We start from the raw sequence: 19,667 nt of genomic DNA, 5'->3' as shown, positions 1-19,667 counted from the left end.
CTCTTTTCCTCTCCTTTCTTCCCCGACACCGGCATGTACCGTTTTGCATGCCAGAATCGTCTCGATTTTCCATTGGGATGATTCGACACGTCCCATACCGAACGGTTCGGTCCGATATGGCATTCCTTACGTTGAGTGATATAAAATCCTGAATGGCATATATTGGGAGTCACAATTAATGGGAACTAATGAACGGGCACAAGAGTGCACCAGTTAATAAAAAATGACAATAGTCAAAAATATTTTTCTCAAATATTAATAATAAATATAAATCATGAACTGAAAAATACATAAACATTCACATTGATTAATTCAGACCTGAGTGATCCCCACTTAAGAGGAGTATATGACAATAGAAAAAAATAATAAGCATCTGCAAACTGGATTGCCAGCAATAAGTTCAACAGCACAAGACTAGCAACATACTTGGTAAAAACATCAGCATAAAAGAACTTTCTTTCAATCTTAACACACTAGAAGATGCTTAAGCTATATCTGCTCAATTTCCACCTCACTGTTGATATCTAAGTCTACCATTTCAGCATCCACCCTTTCCACATCTACATCCTCATCATCACCTTCATACTGAAACCAAAAAGAAAAAAAAAAGGTAAAGGTAAGTTTTACAATGTACAACAAATTGCAGGTGGATAAAGAAAGAACAATCTAAGGACCATAATAGGAACTAAGGGACACCTTTTAAAGGCTTTGCTAACTAGGGGTGTCAAAGTTAAAACTGAAAAAAGATATCAAGAATTTTGCAAATAAGCTCATGGAAAAGGAAACAGAAGAGATGTAACAGCAAACAGTAGCAAGAGAATCACCACCAACAACACCAGATAACTCCATCAGTTTGTCATTCATAATGAGTGCATGAATAAGTTGTGAAGAATTCTTGAAAAAGTTAAAATATATATTACCTAATGAATAGTTTTATCAAACCGGAATGGTTCAAAGAGTAATTTTGCCATTTTAAGATTCTGCGATTCAGAGAATCCTATTACTTTAGGTAAAATTAGGATAGAATGATAATATTGCTACGTATGATATTCACTGGTTTCATTACATAATAATAGTTCTTTAAATGATTAGGAGTATGTTTCTACAACCCGATTAATGTTTTGGCGAGTCCCTGATTATGTTGTATATGCACATACAATTGGAGTCTAAATAATAATAATCAGCATTCTACTACAAAGACAATTATCTAGAATGAACAACAAACATTATTGATCTTTTCACTGTTGACATTATAACTATTTTGCATAATATAATACTATTATAGATATAACTGTAATTAAACTAAAAAAATAATAGGATTTTTCACATAACACCATTGTTTTGGTTTTTTTTATTTATTAATCCATATTACAGTGGCTAATGACTACCATTATGGATGCAGCTATTTTGTTGTTTTTTTTTTTAAAGGGGCTGGATTGAGACAATAATATATGTTATTTCTCTTGTAACTATTGACATGCTGTGCCTAAAAGTATGGTTTAGATTTGTAGAAAGTAAACTTGTTCAAATGCCGGGCAGCCCAGACAGCTTGCCTGAGCCCAAAGCATTTTCGACGGGCTTGGGCTTGGATTTTAAGCCCAGCAGGTTGGGCTGGGCTTAGGTTTATATTGACTCGGCTCAAGCCGGTCTTAAGTCCCAAATTTTATATATATATATATATAATATAATATAATATATATATATATATATATAAATAATATGTTATATAACATAATATAAAATATAATATAAAGTACCTTTCCCATCTTCTTCACGACACCCTCTCCACCCCCATCTCCTCCCTTCACCCTGCCCATTCATCCTCCCATCTCCTCTCAAATCCCTCCCAATCCCTTTCGCACCACACCCTCGACACACACCCCCCCCTCCCCAAGCCCAAACTCCCCTACCTCTCCTCCCATCCCTGTTCTCACCACCTCTCCAAAGTCCAAACCCTCTCCGAAACCTGCATTCCCAACCAAAGCCTCTTCTCCTCACAATCAACAATGGATTTAGAAACCCTCAGCAGTGATTTATCGAAGGGCCAGCCTGTCGGTGGCACCACCCATCCTCACTGCTGCCACCACCCCCTACCCCCATCTCTCCATCCCCTCCTCCCCTCCCCTCCAGCTCTGCACCTCCCACCTACCGCCACCACTAACCTGCTCACTACCCTCTGGAAGAGCTTCCTCACTCACTCCACCACTACTACATCAACACTAACCTGTGCATCACCCTCGTTGATGCCACTTGCCATTAGACCACAATCAAGGTCCTGTTCTATACTCTTCAACATGGTGTTCCATGTTTGATGCCAATGATTGGACCAGGTCATGGAGGAGTGGGCCATCAAGAAGCCCGAGGCCCGGCCTGAAGCCCAACTACCATGCTCGGGCTTGGCCAATTTTGGTCATAGCTGTGGCTGGCCTGGCCTTAATGAGCAGGTCTAGCAGAAACAGGTGGGCAGCCCTAGGGGGGAAGGTAGACTAGTGGGTTTAAAATATTTGTCATCTAGATAAAATACCATATCAAATTATTAGGATAATGTGATAGGGCAAAGCCTAGAACGGAAGTGGACTAGACACATATGCCTATAGTCATGAAACAATGTAAAATGATTTTGAGCACAGTCAACCATTGAAACAACAGGAGTTGCCCTATAGGTGGCAAATGAAATAGATTTGTCCACTCTTCACCTCTAAGCAACACAACAATCTCCTTGAAAGAAGGATATGACTTTCCTAACCTGCTTGTATGCATTTTGAGTGACTGGTGGAGGAGGGGGTGGCATATAAGCTGACTTGGTGGTTCTGTTATCGAGATCACCATTTTCAAAATCCGTTGTAGTTTCAAATGCTCCAGGTTTCTCCTCAGTTTCAATGACTTCAATGAATTCGTCTACTGCATGAGCAGCCATACTCGTTGAAGGCAATAAGTGTCTCGATTCAGAACTTTTCACCTGTTAAGTAACAAGTGTCTGCTTAAGCATGTTGAAAATGATGAATACAGTTCTTCATCAACTCAGAAAAGGGTCATACAAATTTTCAATCAAATGCTGACTCTTATTATAAACAGCAATATAGCTTTTAGATGTTGCCAGCTTACAGAGATCAATTTCCTTTTTATCTTGCTAAAGACAGTAAATGAGTATCTACAGACGTAAATTTATAGAATTTCTCATTAGAATCTAGAGAGCAATTAATCATCATCATTGCAAGAAAAAATAATAAAGGGAGAAAGAAATATGTAACCTTATCCAGAGGGGCAGTGCTACCAGAATCAAATTTTCCTTGTTTATGCTTGTAGTTGTCTGCCAAAGACTTGTTGCTAGTGAGGACCTTTTTTGCTGCATCAGCTCCTTTGTTATTATATTCTAAATAAGGAGCAGGCCCTTCAGACTTAGTAAGCTTCTCTGATTTAGATATCACATCTGAAGATCTCTCTCTCTTTTGTGAATTCCCTGCAACAACACAACCCTGTAATACCATTTAAAAGGGGAAAAGAGGCAGAGAGTCTAGAACTGAAAGCAAAAGTTGAGGAGGGGGAAGGAGGAGAATGGGATATCAATCACGAAAGAGATATTTTACCCAATTTATGGTTATAAATCATAACACCAGTCACCAGAGGAAATTAGGTTATTGATGTTGGCCAAGATAAAAAATTTAACTATTACCTAACCAAAAGTTTAGATGGAAAAATTAATTTTTCTGAATGCTAGAGTGGATTGACACAGAAGACTTTCCATAAATTGCATACGATGAAAAGTGTGTAAATTCCAACTAACACAATAGTGTGAAGTCATAATGCCAGTCAAAATCTCATGCACAAGTCAAAATGCCACAAATCATGAACTTAATTTATATGCATTAAAGCCAATGATGAACACAAAAGAATTAAAATAAAGAGAAACATACAAAACATTAGGGAATGGTATGGGCATTTTTAGGTATATATATCTTGCAAACAACTAGCTAGCAACTACAAAATCTGTCTCAAATTCAAATTTTGAAGGAAACATTTCAACTAATATAACAGCAATATAAATATAAGAATGTCCGGATACTACTAAGATAAGCACTCCTCAAGGAGTTACCTATTTTTGCTTCTTCACTGGTTGCTGGATCGACAAATGATCTCCTGTTGGCTGACAAAACATTCTTCTGCAGCAAATCATTCCTTGGGTTGATCTGATTATCACCATCGGCGTTAGGCTCTCCATCACTCACAACATTTACGCTTGAATCTTCTTCGTTGGCACTAGTCTTTAAGGTATCCGAACTAAGCTGATCACCCAACTTTTGGAGACGAGTTTGTGATCTGCCAGAATGCAGTCATGAAAATCACCCATACTTGGTTACTCTGGAAAAATGTCCACAAAAAGCAAGAATAATCTAGAAAAGCCAATACAACAAAAAGGGGAAAAATAATAAAAAGATAAGACATTTCTCATTTGTCAAATAAGCGAAGGAAGACTTGCCTTTTCAACTCCTCCTGTGCCTTTACATAACGCCCATGAGCTTTAATAAACTTTTTAATTTTTAAAGTAATCCTACAAAAATAAAAAAACAAATCAATAGAATGACAAAAGACATGTAGATAAAATGGTCCCTTATCGAAATAGTAATAAAAATGTGGTGTGTGCGAGTATGGCTATATTTTATTCCAGTGAAAGACAAATATAAAATATGCTTGAAGGAGAGGAAGAGGATGAAAAGAGACAGACTCTCTCTCTCCCTCTCTCTCTCTCACACACACACACATGCACAGAGAGAGAGAGAGAGAGAGCAAAATAACACCTTTTACAATTTTCTTGTTCCTTGTTCAATTTTGACTCAAGGTCCTCTATTCTACTAGAAAGCTTTTGTGCTTCATCAACCTTTTCCTCCAAAAAGATCTGCAAACAAAACCATTTAACCAAGCAACCACAAATAATGCAGCAAGACAGCCACAAGAATTATATCATGAGCTCTAGACATAGAGCAGAAAGAAGCCAACCTCAGACACACAAAACTTCAAAAATATAACAGTATAGAACAATAGCCACAAGAATCAACCAAGTAGATGTTAATCTGCAGAAATATATTACCATCCGTATATACAAAAGCATCTAAAACATGATAGCTACAACAACAGGGGAAATCAAAGGACAAATAATAAGACATAAGACATTGTTATCACAGCACAAGACAATCAAGAAAGTAATGAAAACATTTCCAGCTTTCCATATACATTGCACATAACATTTTCTCCAACAATAGATGAACATTATGGTAAAACGAAATATAACTTACTTATTTAGAGTCAATTTATAAGGTTTGTTTCATAATTCTACCATGGATTTTCCAGTCTCATTCAGTCCCTCCACACAAAAACCATCCCTTCCAGCCTCACTTGGTCCATACTCTCTGAGTCCTGACTGTTGAATGGAACATCCATTTTATCTGCCATTCCTCTCTCATTATCCATTATTTGTGCACGTTCTATTTTTCTATTCATGGCTTGTTATCTGTATTCGTTCAAGCACATTACCAGACTTTACATGCTACTCATTCTAAATAAGAATATTCCGCAAGAATTCATTGAACAGCTCAAGATATGAACATTAACAGAACATTATTCAAGAAAGCAAAGAAATGATATGATGATACAGTTCCAAATTTTAGAAGATATTGTCTCTAGCATGGCCTGCTAATACGTAAGGCCAAAATATTACCATGAACCTGAACAGAGAGAATTATTCCATTTATTAGTTAGCCATAAAATTCCCACTCTGCATTAAGCCCATGCAAACCTACAAGTTTCCGTGCTTATTGTTTTTCCCCCCCTTTTTTCCCTAAATCATTTTGGTCACTGTCGTCTCAATTACACTATCTCATAATATTGGCATGCTAAAGGAATGATAATATATCTTTATCGCAAGCTCCATCGAAGCAACAATCTCTACAATAATAGCATAACTCATGATCATCCATGCCTTTTTCTCTCTTCAAAATAGGGTCTGCTATGGAAATCAACTCCATGTTGAGAAGGTTTTATGGAAGAATTGAGCTTCTGTTCTTTATGTTTCTTCCTTTTTGCCTTCCAATGACCATCAGCCTTCTAATAAGATTGGTGCTAAATTAATAGCAAAAGCAACTTATGAAACAACAGAACTTGGCAATAAAACCTAGAAGACCATATGGTAAAAGACCTACTAATTGGTTGGAACTAAGCTCATAGAACCACAAAGCAGTCCCAATCCCCTAAACTAGGATCAAACTTACATGGGCATTCATGGGTTCCAATGAAAACAAAAGAATTATCACCCCTTGTGCTTTCAATGAAAACATAAGTTTTATCACAGGACATAATGTGCTGTGCATCTGATAGGAAAGAAAATGCAGAAACACTTACACTAATTATTGCTATATTTTCAAGTTTTCTTTTTATTTGGTCAATCTGTTACTGCAATTGTTGGATTTAGTGCATTGTACTCCTCTACCCAATACATTGACTTCGACTCATTTGAAAGTTTGAAATTATAGAAAAGGAATTGCAATTCTGAAATTACTTATTTTTATACATTAAACTATGTTCTAAAGGTGTTAGCATTTTTTTCATATCGATCTGAAATCTTAGGGGTTATCAGCTAGCTGGTTAAGGCCAAAAATACCGGAGTAGTTAATGCCAAAGGAATTGTAGAGAGTACTTAATGCTAAAGGAATTGTAGCCCATTTGACAAAACAAAAAGTTATTTCAATTTACATTCAGTGTCACTGCAGGTAATGTAACAATGATGTTTTCCCCTTTTCAAGCCCCATCAAGGGTGAGTAGTCAATGGAACATCTCATGAAAGCTCCGGGAATTCTCTATCAATAATATCAGCCTTGGTTTCTTTTTCATTTTGTCTAAAGAGTATGAGTCAGGAAATCAGAAGAAACACCTTGTAAAAACAAGTCTTGATGGATGGCTTTGCATGAGATTTATTTCCCATATGTCGCCTTCCATCTTCTGTTAGATGGCATAGCAAACTTCTTGCAACCATGATTTTGTTACGAAATATCCTGATTGAAGGAGGCAATGTTTCAAACAAGGTCGATTTCTTTCTCTTTTTTTTTTTTTTGGCTTGATTTTTATGATAATAATCCTAACCAGGAAAGATATAGAAATTACTTTCAAAGGGAAAATGTCTGCATCTCCAAATCTTATTTATAAGCTTGCAGGTTCCATATCATAACAAAATTCATTCCAAGCCTTTCCTTCTAAATTAGATCATGAATTTTGTCTATTCGCCTGCTGGCACCAACTCAAGCATCAAACTTTAACATCTCCATAGAGACTCGTGGTTTTATATTCTCTTCCTCTGCTCACATATTTCGCCATTTGACAAGATCATAGCAATCCATCAAACACTCGTTACCCAGATAAGTCAGGTGCATCACATGAACTAAGTTCTAGTAACATTATAAGTTAGGAAGAAGATAGCTAAAATAGTTTACCATACAAACTTTCAAGAAAGAATTAACAGATAGTTAAAAGCATGCTATAACAGATAGTCATTCCAAACTCTAGCCTAGAAGTGTGCACTTTTTAAAACAAAGTAAGAACCATAAGGTCTTCTAAAACATGTCGAAAGAGAATCTAAAATAGAGAAAACCAATAATTCAATATAATTGACACCCAATATCATAATTTGGATAATCATATGTCAGCATGTTGGACAATGGTATTCTCACATGTCTTATTTTCCTTGCAATGCAAATAGATTTTACTTAATTTCAAGGATCAAGAAGGCCTTCGTTCTTTAATGTTCTTTCATACTATAGAACTTTAGGAACCTGCTCTGGGCCTTTGTGTGAATGAAGGCTCAAAAGTTGAGAATTACAGTAGTATCTAATCAATGAGATGGGCAAAAATGTAAAAATGATAGGAGATATGCAAAATTTGAAGCTTTGGAAGGCCAAAGAAATTAGGATCTGGAACCTTTCATATACATCAAGAAATATGGAATACTGAACTTGTATCTTTAGAAAGGCACAGATTTGACATGTATGAAACAATATGAGGTGGCTTGGTGCATGAAACTTGCCCCGTTACAGGATCTAGGAAGGGTTAGATATATATGGGCACCATTACAGGATCTACTTGTGTGTTTTGAACACGTGACCTCCAAAGCAACCTTATCATTGTGCCAAGGCTTTCCCTCTATATGAAACAACATTGACTAATATCAATTCACCAGAAAACATCATTGTTGACATTGTTTGGCACTTAAACAGTATAAATTTGAACCAAATCGAGCAAAATCATTATGTTAAAGAAAGAATGGAACACCTCATGTGGACCCACATCTACCTCTTGTTAGTAACAGAAAAAGCATGCCGGACTACACTCATCATGTTGAAGATCATGCTAGACAAAATAAGAGTTTTCTTTTTTTCCTCGCCCTTCCTTTAGAGCAAAGTGACATAAATGCTTGGTAAAATAGTCTCTCTTAACTTGAAACATGAGATGAAAATGCTGTGACTGCACTATTCAGACTAAAGCACAAAGCGAAGTATATGCACAAAGCATACACACAATAAGCAAGACTCATCATTATGAGCACATTTACTGAATCATCAGTAAACCAATAACAGTATGCTTTACGAAAATTTTCTTGAAGAGGCTCTTGATGATAATACAAAAACTAATAAGATATGAGCTTTATGAAAATTATGGTCGCTTTCCATTAACCCATTATGGAACTAGTGGCAGTTTTAGAAAATTCAAAGACAAGCAAGAAATGCTTACACAAACAGACACCATAAAAAATCCAAAAAACAAACAAAGTATTACATGCTTTACATGTGAGCATTATAATTCATATACCAACTAGTGTTGTGCACGTGCAAATGCATGTGACTTTTAAAGGACGAAGGGGTTAGAGACCCTTTCAGAAACTTGAGATAAAATATTAGTTACACCTGGGAAGGAGTCTGGATACTCAAGAAAACATGTGACCCTCAGACATCATAAAAAATATTTAACAACTACAGTCCAAAATTAAGGTGGAGTCCAAATCTGAGGCAGTATCATTATAATACTAGAGATGTTTTAAAACCAAGTTGATCCATTACCCACCCCCTTAGTGGGTCCAGTCAATTCAGAATTCAAAATTCCTAAAATTTCACTCAGCCTATTAGCCGAAGATATTCACCCATTCGAGTCACCTCAAAGAACTGCTATGCAATTGCATCCATCACTAATCAAAGGTAAAAATGCAAGTCTTTATCTTTTATTTTAGACCTCACATATATCTGACAAAAAAAAAATACAAAGGAATATCAGGTCACTTGCAACCAATCTCTTATCACATCATCTTGTTGCATAAGCCAAGAATACGAAAACGGTGCATGTTACTAATTCACAAATAGAGAATTACGGGTGGCAATTTAAACCACCCCACCAGGTACCCAACCAAACCTGACCACCATAGGCAGGTCTTACCTGCCTCCTCATTCTAAAACCACAGCAGGTCCAGGGTACGTGCCAATAAGGGCAATACCCATTCCGAACCTGACCCAATTATATATAAGCCTTGATGATTATGATGATTGTGGTGATAACGGAGAAGAAAAGGATCGTGATCGATCATGAGAAAGATTTATTATATAAAAGGCTGCAAGATAATTGTTTCTTTTTAGTTGACTGCTTTTCCTAATTTAAGAAACATCTAATTTCCTAAAGAATAACATTTCTGTTTGTTGTTTCTACCATTGTTGAAAATTTTCTTTGTTATATTCTATGCCTTCAAGCCTTATTTTGTTTAATGTTATGTAAAGTATTGAGATTTACTTTTATTTTTTATTTGCTCAATTTGTATGCAAAAAAATGATTTTTCCAGCTTTACCCACCCCAAGGTGGGTACAAGGCGAGTGTGGGTATGTAATTCCCAATTACACAAGGCGAGTATGAGTAATGGTCTACCCGACCTATAACCACCCCATTGCCATCCCTATGGGGGATCCATCCTCAAGGCCAAAGACCAGGACTAAAAATGAATTAGATACTGATATTGTATCCATATTTTTTAAATGAATCTGGATATGGATATTGATATTAAAAGGATACCAAAATTAACATCCATATTGTGTTCTCAGTGGATGAGGATACAAATCAAATATTAAGCATATCCATATTTTTTCTATCCACATACAGATATAGGTCAGATACTATTCAGACAAATCAGATTTTTAGCAGAAATAATGAAGATTTGCATTAGTTATATAATCATAAATGATGGGAACAAAATCCACTACCAAATTGCACGTGACACGTAGGTAACTAAGGATCTAAGGCTTAGTTATTAAACACACACAAAGATTGACCTTGTCAAATGTCCATGTCGCTAGTCAGATTGAATTTGTTTTAACAATATTCGAATTCTGAGTGGTCCAATTGGTCCGACTGGATTTGGATTCTAAGTGTAAGGGTATTGAAAGATGTTTTTTACCAGATATCCAGATTTGGATCCAAATCTGACAAGAATTATAAGTAGATATCTGAATTTGGTTGCAGATTTGATTGGATCCAAAATATCTAAAATTTCTATCCAAATCCAATCCAAACTATGAGGGACACGATCAGATTTTATTGAACTGTTTCAGCACTACCAAAGACCAATCACTTTAAACCTCATCTCACAATCTAGGCTTCAACCACCATAATGTGCTGGCAACAAAAGGCCATTGACAAATTTGTACCAAGGAAGTCTATTATTGGATGATAGAGATCGATCCCCCAATCAGATTTCTCTAGAGCCTTGATCTCTTCCGATTATTCCTCCATGCCTATTGCCTGCTCTCACCAGGCGACAATGGTGATTGCTGGTGTCTGGGAAGACCAAGCCACTACTAATCATCACAAAGGAATAATAGGTTCCTTTGGCTGGATCTGAATTGATCCTCCAATTGCCCCGGGGGGTGGTGGTAGTGGTACAGGAAGACATCTTTTTCTCCTCCAGACCTCTTCTTCTCTTCTAGATTTCGTGCATGAAATGATGGACTTTTCTGAGGTTTGGGGAGGATTCCAAGCAAATCAACATGGAAATGTGCAAATTACAAAGTTGGCAGATTGACCCAAGGAAAAGCCAAGAATTCCATCAACAACAACGTAGTCCAATACATCAAGTTAAAAGAATTGTTATATAAAACACAATGTGCAATTAGTAACTGCCTTTAACACCCCTCTTAAACTCACGGTGAATAATATAACCAAGGAGTTTACCAAGAAAACTGGACATTCACTAAGTGGTAGCCCCATAGACAAGAGAAGCACAAACAAAATAAAAAAGCAACAACATTATCGGTTCGACAAGTAACAAGTAGTTTGGGAGCTAATTCAGGACAAAAATGAAAATAGCTCAATTATGTGTAAGGAATCATTTAGACCCTTATAACTAATAACCAGAAGCTAGAAGAAGTTGGACACTGACTTAGTTGTGATGGTAACAATGTAAAAGAAGCTGAAAAAAATCATTGCAAAAGCAACATAACAACAAAGGGCAATCAAGTAAACATCATTGCATGTGGAGTCCAACCTCCTAGTCTCTATTGATTTAAAAAAATAAAAAACTGAAATATTGGAGAATCATCTTTTAAGATTATTAAACCATATCATGAGAAGATTGCTTGAATAGGAAAGTTAGCTAAGTAGGAAAATATTCTCTAAAAGTTTCTGGAAATAAACATTTATTCGATAAGCTATTGGCATCAAGGTAGATTGCTTTGATTAGGTTCCAGATTGTAATACTTTCATATAATCTAGACAAGAAAAAACATGTTAAGCATGACAAAAAGTTAGTCAAGTTAGAAAGTATTCTTGGGCATGATGAAGCAAGTCGGCAAAGACCATGGTAGAAGAGCGTGACACATTAAAGAAGTGATCAATCTCAAAGTTTTTGAGGACACCAAGAAGTGAATACGAAAATTACAGATGGCATCATAGTCATCTAACTGATTTAAATCTGAGGAAAATGTTATATACAAAGATATAGCAAAGGCCGAAACAGCAGTTGCAGGCTCCCTAGAAGAGATCAAGGAGAGTATGAAAAAAAATCTAAGCCTTAAAATAAACCAAGACAACAACATGACAAATAAACAGCAAGATCAGAGAAAAATAAATCCTAACAGAAGAATTAATTCTCAAAGATGCAACATTTGGTAGTAAAGTCCACAAATTTAGGCCATAATACAAGGCACCCAAGTGCCTATAGTGGAGTGGTCTATCTCCAAGCCGCCAAAATGTCTAAGAAGTGGAGATAAAGGATGCAAATGCCATAACAATAATTTATTTTTGGCAAGTCCAAGGCAAAGCTTCATACCATCCCAACTCAATGTAAAGAATATAAACTTTCCAAGACTAATATCATGTCAAACTAGGACTCCCTCTAGATGCTGATGCTAAAAAACATAATTCTTATCTCTTTCTTATGAGAAATGAAAACAATAGCTCTCCACAATATAAAGAAATTATGAGACATTTGAACTGCATGGCTAGTTATAAAGTCACATAACCACTTAATAATGCAAGACTGATGAATGGAAAATTACCCATGAAAGGAAAACCAAACATCACAAGAAAAGCTAAAAACATGTCCTAAACATTATAATCTATTAATTATGCATACCCACGATCTTCCCTTGATCAGACATTTCAACCATTGTTCTGACATCAAGCTTTAGCTGAATGAACATTTTCCAAAATTCGCACCAATCAAATTCTTTTGATCTAGAGAAGATTTAGTAAATCATTGAACCAATGCCTTTGCTCTGATCTGTTAATCATAAGTGCATTGGAGTTCCTTATGAAAATGTTAGTTGGTATAACTATGATTTATAGAAACTTCTATCACTTACTGTTTGTTCTGGCTTCCACCCTTTTTCCCACAATCTTAAATTGCTTTAAATAGAAAACTTGTCAAATGAGGATCCTAAAGCCAAATTCAAATAGTTGCAACAAGATGCCTATGGATGAATTTCTAACTTTTTTTGCAGTATTTATTAAATCCACCATCTCTTTTAGCCTTATCATCATTTCATTGGATATTTATATATATTTCTTCTAATAAAATTTTGCATTCTTTTGGCCACTTGCTTATGAGTTTGGAAAGGAAAATCAAAAAGTTTAACATTCTTTCTATTTCCTTGTCAGACCCCCAAAAACTACCTAACAAAGGAAAATTTCGTTAGATAATAAACAATGGCTAATTATAGTATTTTGAGGTATCTCCCGACACAAAAAAAAAAAGTCGCATTTCATTCATGAATGTATGAAAAAAAAATTTAAAGCTTCAGAGACATTTAACAAGAAAAGCCTCCTAAAAGCTACTTCAAATGTTTCACATGTTTTTTAAAAAAAAAGCGCTGTAATAGAAATTCATGACATTATTCTACCTATAGATAACCAAAGTTAAAAGAATTTTAAGTTTCAATTCCATGCAGATAAATGTGAAGGCAATAGGTATCATTCGATGAAAATAACTGCTTTTCTTCTAAATGAATATCTTGTATTTGTTGATCAAAAATCAGATTCACTGCAACAAATTTTAATATTACTAACTATGACCGATGCAGTAATGATAACAAAAAAATACGGTATTGAAAAAACAAAAACCAACCTCTAGTTGAGATTTATGATCATCAAGCATCTCAATATCCAACTGTATTTGCTTTAACTGCAAAAAGTTAATAAAGGAAAAAAAAAGCATAAGGGGAAAAAGCAGTAGTAAACAGTAGTTGAAGTCTCTAATCATTGCACTTCAAATGACAGTCCGCCATGTAATAGTGCACACCTGCTCTTCCAGATCATCTTTCTCATCATGAGATGAAACTTTGTCTTCCTTTTTTCTATCTTTAGCACCATCAATTTTAAGGCTTCCAGAGATATCACTTTCTCCATCCATACGCTGCTTCTTCCTATACCTTCTTTCACTGATAGAGCCACAAATAATTCATTATAAAGTAAAATTCAGTCACCATAAGGTTACAGTCATTGCTTGGGAAGCCAAATCCAAATAGGAATTACTCTTGAGAATAAGTTGCAGGCAATAATTTACAAAAAGATTCAGTTATAAGTTAGCTAAAGGAGAATGAGTGAAAACAGTAGACATTACTAACAGATAACTATCCATTATAGTAGTGTATTTGCATGTTTGAAATTGCAAAGTTTTGCTCAGCAACAAGACTTAATATAACTTTTATAAACTTATACAGTGAAAAGTGTGATACTGTTTAAGCAGAACTCAACCTTACTTACCTTCTTTTAATTGGGGACCTTGAACGACTAGAGCCTGCAAGGAGAGTTCCAAAGGTCACAACAAGTGTGTATAAGGAAAAGGCATGATAACCAAAATATGTACAAAAAGAAAGGCTGTATCAAATACAAGGCATTAGCACAAAGCAATGAGGAAAAAAAAAAAACTAAGTTCAGGAGATTGCTTACCCCTATCATTAGAAATTGGTTTATGACTACGAAATGAATGATGACCTCTTGCATCTCTTATAGGGGAATATCTCCGATAAGGAGAATGCCTTCTATCAAGCTTATCTCTCAAGTCGCCATTTCTATTGTCCCGTCTACCTGAAAGTGAGGAAAATAATGGAGTTTCAAGCAGGAGAAGAAAGTCTTTTCCTCTTTGAATATCTGAGGGAAAGGTGTTTGTAGACTGAAGTCTGAAGAACCAATGAACATCATCAAGCTTACCATCACCCTAAGAAATATGATAAAATCATTATGATAAGTAGTATTACCTCCTCAACAATTCCAAAAGGCCACATAAACAAGTGATCCATAAAATCAATAGATACCAAAATTGTGACGTATGATCTTAGGTCACTGAGAGAGCCCTTTGAACATTGAAAAAACAAATAATAGAGAAGATGACATAGCTGCCTTCTGGAGTGACAAATAGAAGAGTAATGGAAACTTCAGTATCACTAGTGAGAAAGAACCTTCCACCCAGTATATTCATCTGATCTGTGCAAACATCCTCCAAGAATAAGCTCGAAAACTATCTCCCGCACAATAAATCTTAGAATGCTAATATATATGGATCCCCAAGATGGAACTGATACAACTGAACAACAACTATAACAACTGCAGGACTCAATTTGAGTAAATGTTGTACCTGCTAATAACACAGAGATCATAATACATAGAGACCTTTCCAATAAGCATGCAGCAAACTTAACACATACAAATCCATCGTATCACCTCTGAGGGATACAGAATCACTAGCAGAATGAAGCAACATATGTCACATCACCAACTGGCGAGACTACCAAAATCAGCATCCTCCAATTGCAGAGATTAATAAAGCTGTTGGAAAAGTTGATAGTTTGATCCATAACAAAATCAAAAGGAAACCAGGCATTACACCACATTTGTTCTGCAATAAGCTTCACGTGGGCAGATTTTCGATCAGAAAAAACAAAGGCATAGTTTTCATCTGCAGTCAATGGTGCTCAGTTCCATTATTTTTCAAACGCAGAGAATGAGTTTAGTTTATATAATGCACATGCAGTTTAGCAATCTACTACCAAGGCTATCAATAAAATAGCATCATGATGGTCATTAGCCTACTTTCATGCCACTCATGTTTTTATGTACATGAAACAAGATATCAAAATCAGTGTTTCCAAATGGGGTGTATGCACCCATTCATGCAAATGCAGTCCCTTGACTGCATCTCATTGCTTATACACAGTTACAACATATAGTCATCCTACATATAAATCCAAAAAAAGCAGTCCACTTAGAATTGTGTAGCCACATGTTCAGCCTGCTTAGCATTCTAGGGGCAAACATGCAGACCAGTCTTACATGGCTGCATGAGGATGAATCAGGTTCAACATTGATGTTCAGGTTTTAAGAGCGTTTCAGATGGGCCTGATATGGGTACTAATAGTACAATATATTGACTATGTTATAGCTATTGCTAGTACGTATTAATGCTAAGTAGTAAGCACTGCTTGTTAGTCATTATTTGTTATTAATATTGCTATTATTTCGAAAGAATTACTAATATTATTGCTGCTTTTATTGTAATTAATATTTTTTTTTTCATTTTAAATAGTTAAAAAGAGTAACTAGATATGTAGCCTGTTACCATATGTGCAGTCCCTTGACCAAGCTTTTTGCCTGCATATAACAGCTGCCTTTTAAAGCACCACGTAAATTGTTGATATCATTTGCCTGCTATTTCATTACAATGGCCATCTTATAATATAAGCAATAATTAATTAATCACTTTATGCTGATCATACTAAAATAATATTCTCAAAACTAAATCTTTATACCAGTTTAATAAATTCTGATATGTCTGAAAATAGATTTTATTATATGAACAATGCATTGATAAAATTATTTCATTATCTTCCATTTCTTCATATTATAAATGCTCAAAATGTCACTAAAACAACCATTATTTTATTCCAAAACTCGAATTAAATGGTTGATGGAACAAATAATGGTTGATTGTTATAGATGTAAATAATTGTTTTCGGATATTGCCATTATGAACTAGCCAAATCCATGGGATAGGGCCACCACAAGTTTTTCATGGAAAGGGATGGACCCCGTCCCAACACTCACAACAATGGATGACTTGTCCCATCCCCATCCCTTCCTGACCTATACCAGCCAAACATATGGGGCAACAGGATGCCGCGCTGTCCTGCCAGGACTAACATCCATGATTATTAAGATCTTGATTTCCCTTCAGCTAAGAGAATTCTAAAATATATAAAAAGTCAAAAAGGACTTTAAGTGATGTTTTGTTTTGAAGAAGTGTCGTGGATTAATGAGGCTAACCAAAACTTAGCAAAGTACATGAAGGCTAAGAGAACTGTAAATTATAAAAAAGTGAAAAGGCTTCTATAAAAATACATAAACAGAAAAAGCAATTTTCTATTTATGAAGAAGAAGTATTGTGGATTTGTGAGGCTAAGCATAACATAGCAAAATAAATAAATGAATAAAGTTAAAAAGGAACTTCATACCATATAAGAGTATCATTAATTTTTTCCTATTTCATCATGAAGTTGTTGCAATCAAATACAATTCTGAGGGATGAGAACAGCATGTAGGTAGTTTTGGATTCTTGGAACATAGAGTGAAGTAAATGATTTGCAATAAATGGAAAGGTAAGAATGTGTTAAACAACTAATTCTGATCACCGATTCTCACTGGGACTACAATGTGACAATTAGGATCCATTAGAATTGATATTGAGTTGGGGACAAGAAGTAACAGCAAGCATGCTAGAAAAAAAAAAAAAGAATAGCCCAAATTGACTTTACAAATGCCAAGGAGACAAGCTAGCATGGATCAAGAGATAAATAGGAAAAGGGCATGTCTTCCTATTTATTTTATGGTGTGAAGGATATTTTGGGTAAAAATGACAGAAAGGATTGAAAAGAATATTCCAAAGCTCCAAATTATTAATATAATATAGATGACAAAATATTTTTGGGAGCTAAACTCTATAGAGCAAGGAACTTGGTTAAGATCAGAAGATGGAATTCTATGTAATATCTAAAAAATCTAAATCTAAAAAGGCAGTAGGGAATCCACGTTACCAGACTTCTGATAGATTTCCAAGGGAAAAAACAAGATTTTGAATACTTTTCTTGGAAGAAGTGATTGGCCTTTGGATAAAAATAGCAAATGATGCTTAGAGAACAAAATGTAAGACCTAATCTATGGGAAGAAGAATGCAGCCTTATTTCAAGTATGGCCTCACAAAATAGATGAGTTACTTGTATCAAATGTACTACTATTTAGTAGAAAAGGGGATACCGGTGAGATGTTGTACAAGATTATCTAACATCATGACTTCTTATCCATAAGTAATATGTAAACATCTAAATGGGGGAAATGGAACTTGAAATGGACTACACAAATCCTTTTTCATCTTTCAAAATATGAAAAATAAGAGATCAGGATCATGGTTCGTGATGCACATGGCTAAGATCCAATTGCCTAAGGTTTTAATATTTTTGGTAATCATACTGCAAATTTGTTCAAAGCATTTTAAGTACTTTCATCTCTCTATATATAACCCAAACTCCTACAGATGGGTGCCATGCCTCCCAAGCCCCGATCCTTATAACCCTTTTTCAGCACATATGCGCCACCTTTTCTCTTATAAGTACACCAATCTTCCAAATAAATACACCAACCACATAAACTCTATGACAAAGAAAAAAAGAAGCACAATTAAATTAATCGAGAGTATATATATCAGATTTACTTCAACCAAATTGCTTTTTGGTATCCCAACTATCAATCAGATGCCCACTTCTCTTGCATAAAAAACATGCCTTGCACGTGCCAAACACTACAAGAATCAATGCTCTGTATAGGCACAAAAATTTGCCTTGTGACCCTCACTATAAAATATGATGCAAGGAAGAGATCAAAGGTCAATAGACGCTCAATCTTATCGATCATTGTCATTCTCGCAAGGATGTTAATCAGCTGGGTGAAACATTACTTGCAGGATCTATTTTATTTACTAAAAAAAAATCTGCTGGTTGGATCAAAATTGATGTTTATGCTAGTGTTACCTTTAATTATATCCTTAAATTTTAAACAACGATTGAGTTAAAATTTCCAAATCTCTTAGACCCCCAATGCAGTGTGGCAGGCATATTATCCAAAATCATTTTGCACTGTTCCGTTAGATTACCAATTTCTACTGAAACACTATAAATTTCAACAGTCTTGACAATACCAAAGGCCAAAAAAAAAAAAAAAACAGATCAGAGAAACGAAATCAGCCATTTCAATTCGAATCAATTTTTTTAAAAAAAAAAAAAAGAAACAAGTTGTTGTGTGAAAGGAGGACTTAGATACCATTCAATGAATAAGCTGCTCAACCAAGCATCCGTCGACCTAATAATCACCATGAAAGAAAGGAATTCTAAAAATTCTCTGGAATTTTTAGAGAGTTACTTTGTTTCCTTAAGGGGATTAAGGGATGATTACCGGTGAAAGAGCCGGCGAAGCGGCGGAGCTCGGCGTCGCCGTGGGCGAAGTTGCAGCTCTGGCGAGGGCAACGGCCACGCTGGTAGAGTATACACAGCTTCGTCTTGTACAGCTTCCGCCCCAGCATCGCAATCGAAAAGAGACAATAGCGGACTCCAGTCTCCGCCCTTTGACGGGATGGACGTGACAGCGGCGGAAGAAGAAGAGAAGCCCTAAAACTATTTTAGTAGGTGGGCACAGGGTGGTGGTAAATATAAAGGCAAAAGGGAGCGGTAACTAAGGGGGCTTATGGTAAGGATGATCCATCCAAAATCAGAGGTGATATGGATGAGAACGATGATATTATTATATTTAATTATATCATCATAATTCTATATGAGGGTGATTTAAAAATTATTTTTATTTTTTAAATTATTTTTCAATCTAGTAATAAGATATCTATAAATCTAACGTCACCCCAATATTTTAGATTGAAATATAAAGATAAAAATATTCAATTTAATAAAAAAATTAATATATCAATATATATAGTTAATATATTATATCAATATTATATATAATATTAAATATATTTGATATTATGTATTGTATTTATGATAATATATTTCTTCATATTATTATCATATTATGATTCAATAGTAATTTTAAATTAGAGT

General features: G+C 35.2%; 1 protein-coding gene across 2 annotated transcripts; it reads right to left on the bottom strand.

The window, feature by feature from the left end:
- Positions 1–287: 287 nt before the first annotated feature.
- Positions 288–19,261, bottom strand: LOC105035700 (zinc finger CCCH domain-containing protein 13). Of its 2 annotated transcripts, XM_010911351.3 has the most exons (11): positions 19,012–19,257; positions 14,464–14,601; positions 14,278–14,311; positions 13,814–13,952; positions 13,640–13,696; positions 4,797–4,894; positions 4,478–4,549; positions 4,094–4,317; positions 3,252–3,460; positions 2,747–2,959; positions 288–585 (listed from the first exon to the last, which is right to left on the bottom strand). In XM_010911351.3, exons 1-11 carry the CDS (start codon positions 19,136–19,138, stop codon positions 490–492), a joined length of 1,407 nt encoding a protein of 468 aa, XP_010909653.1. In that variant the 5' UTR covers positions 19,139–19,257; the 3' UTR covers positions 288–489. The 2 variants fall into 2 exon arrangements, with proteins under 2 accessions (XP_010909653.1, XP_010909654.1); XM_010911352.3 differs by lacking the exon at positions 2,747–2,959 and having other exon boundaries at positions 19,012–19,261.
- Between the last annotated feature and the right edge of the window lie 406 nt (positions 19,262–19,667).

The sequence above is a fragment of the Elaeis guineensis genome, chromosome 5, assembly GCF_000442705.2.
Source record: "Elaeis guineensis isolate ETL-2024a chromosome 5, EG11, whole genome shotgun sequence".
Classification (NCBI taxonomy): Eukaryota; Viridiplantae; Streptophyta; class Magnoliopsida; order Arecales; family Arecaceae; genus Elaeis; species Elaeis guineensis.
The sequence above is the reverse complement of the archived record's forward strand: the minus strand, read 5'-3'. Positions and strand labels throughout refer to the sequence as shown.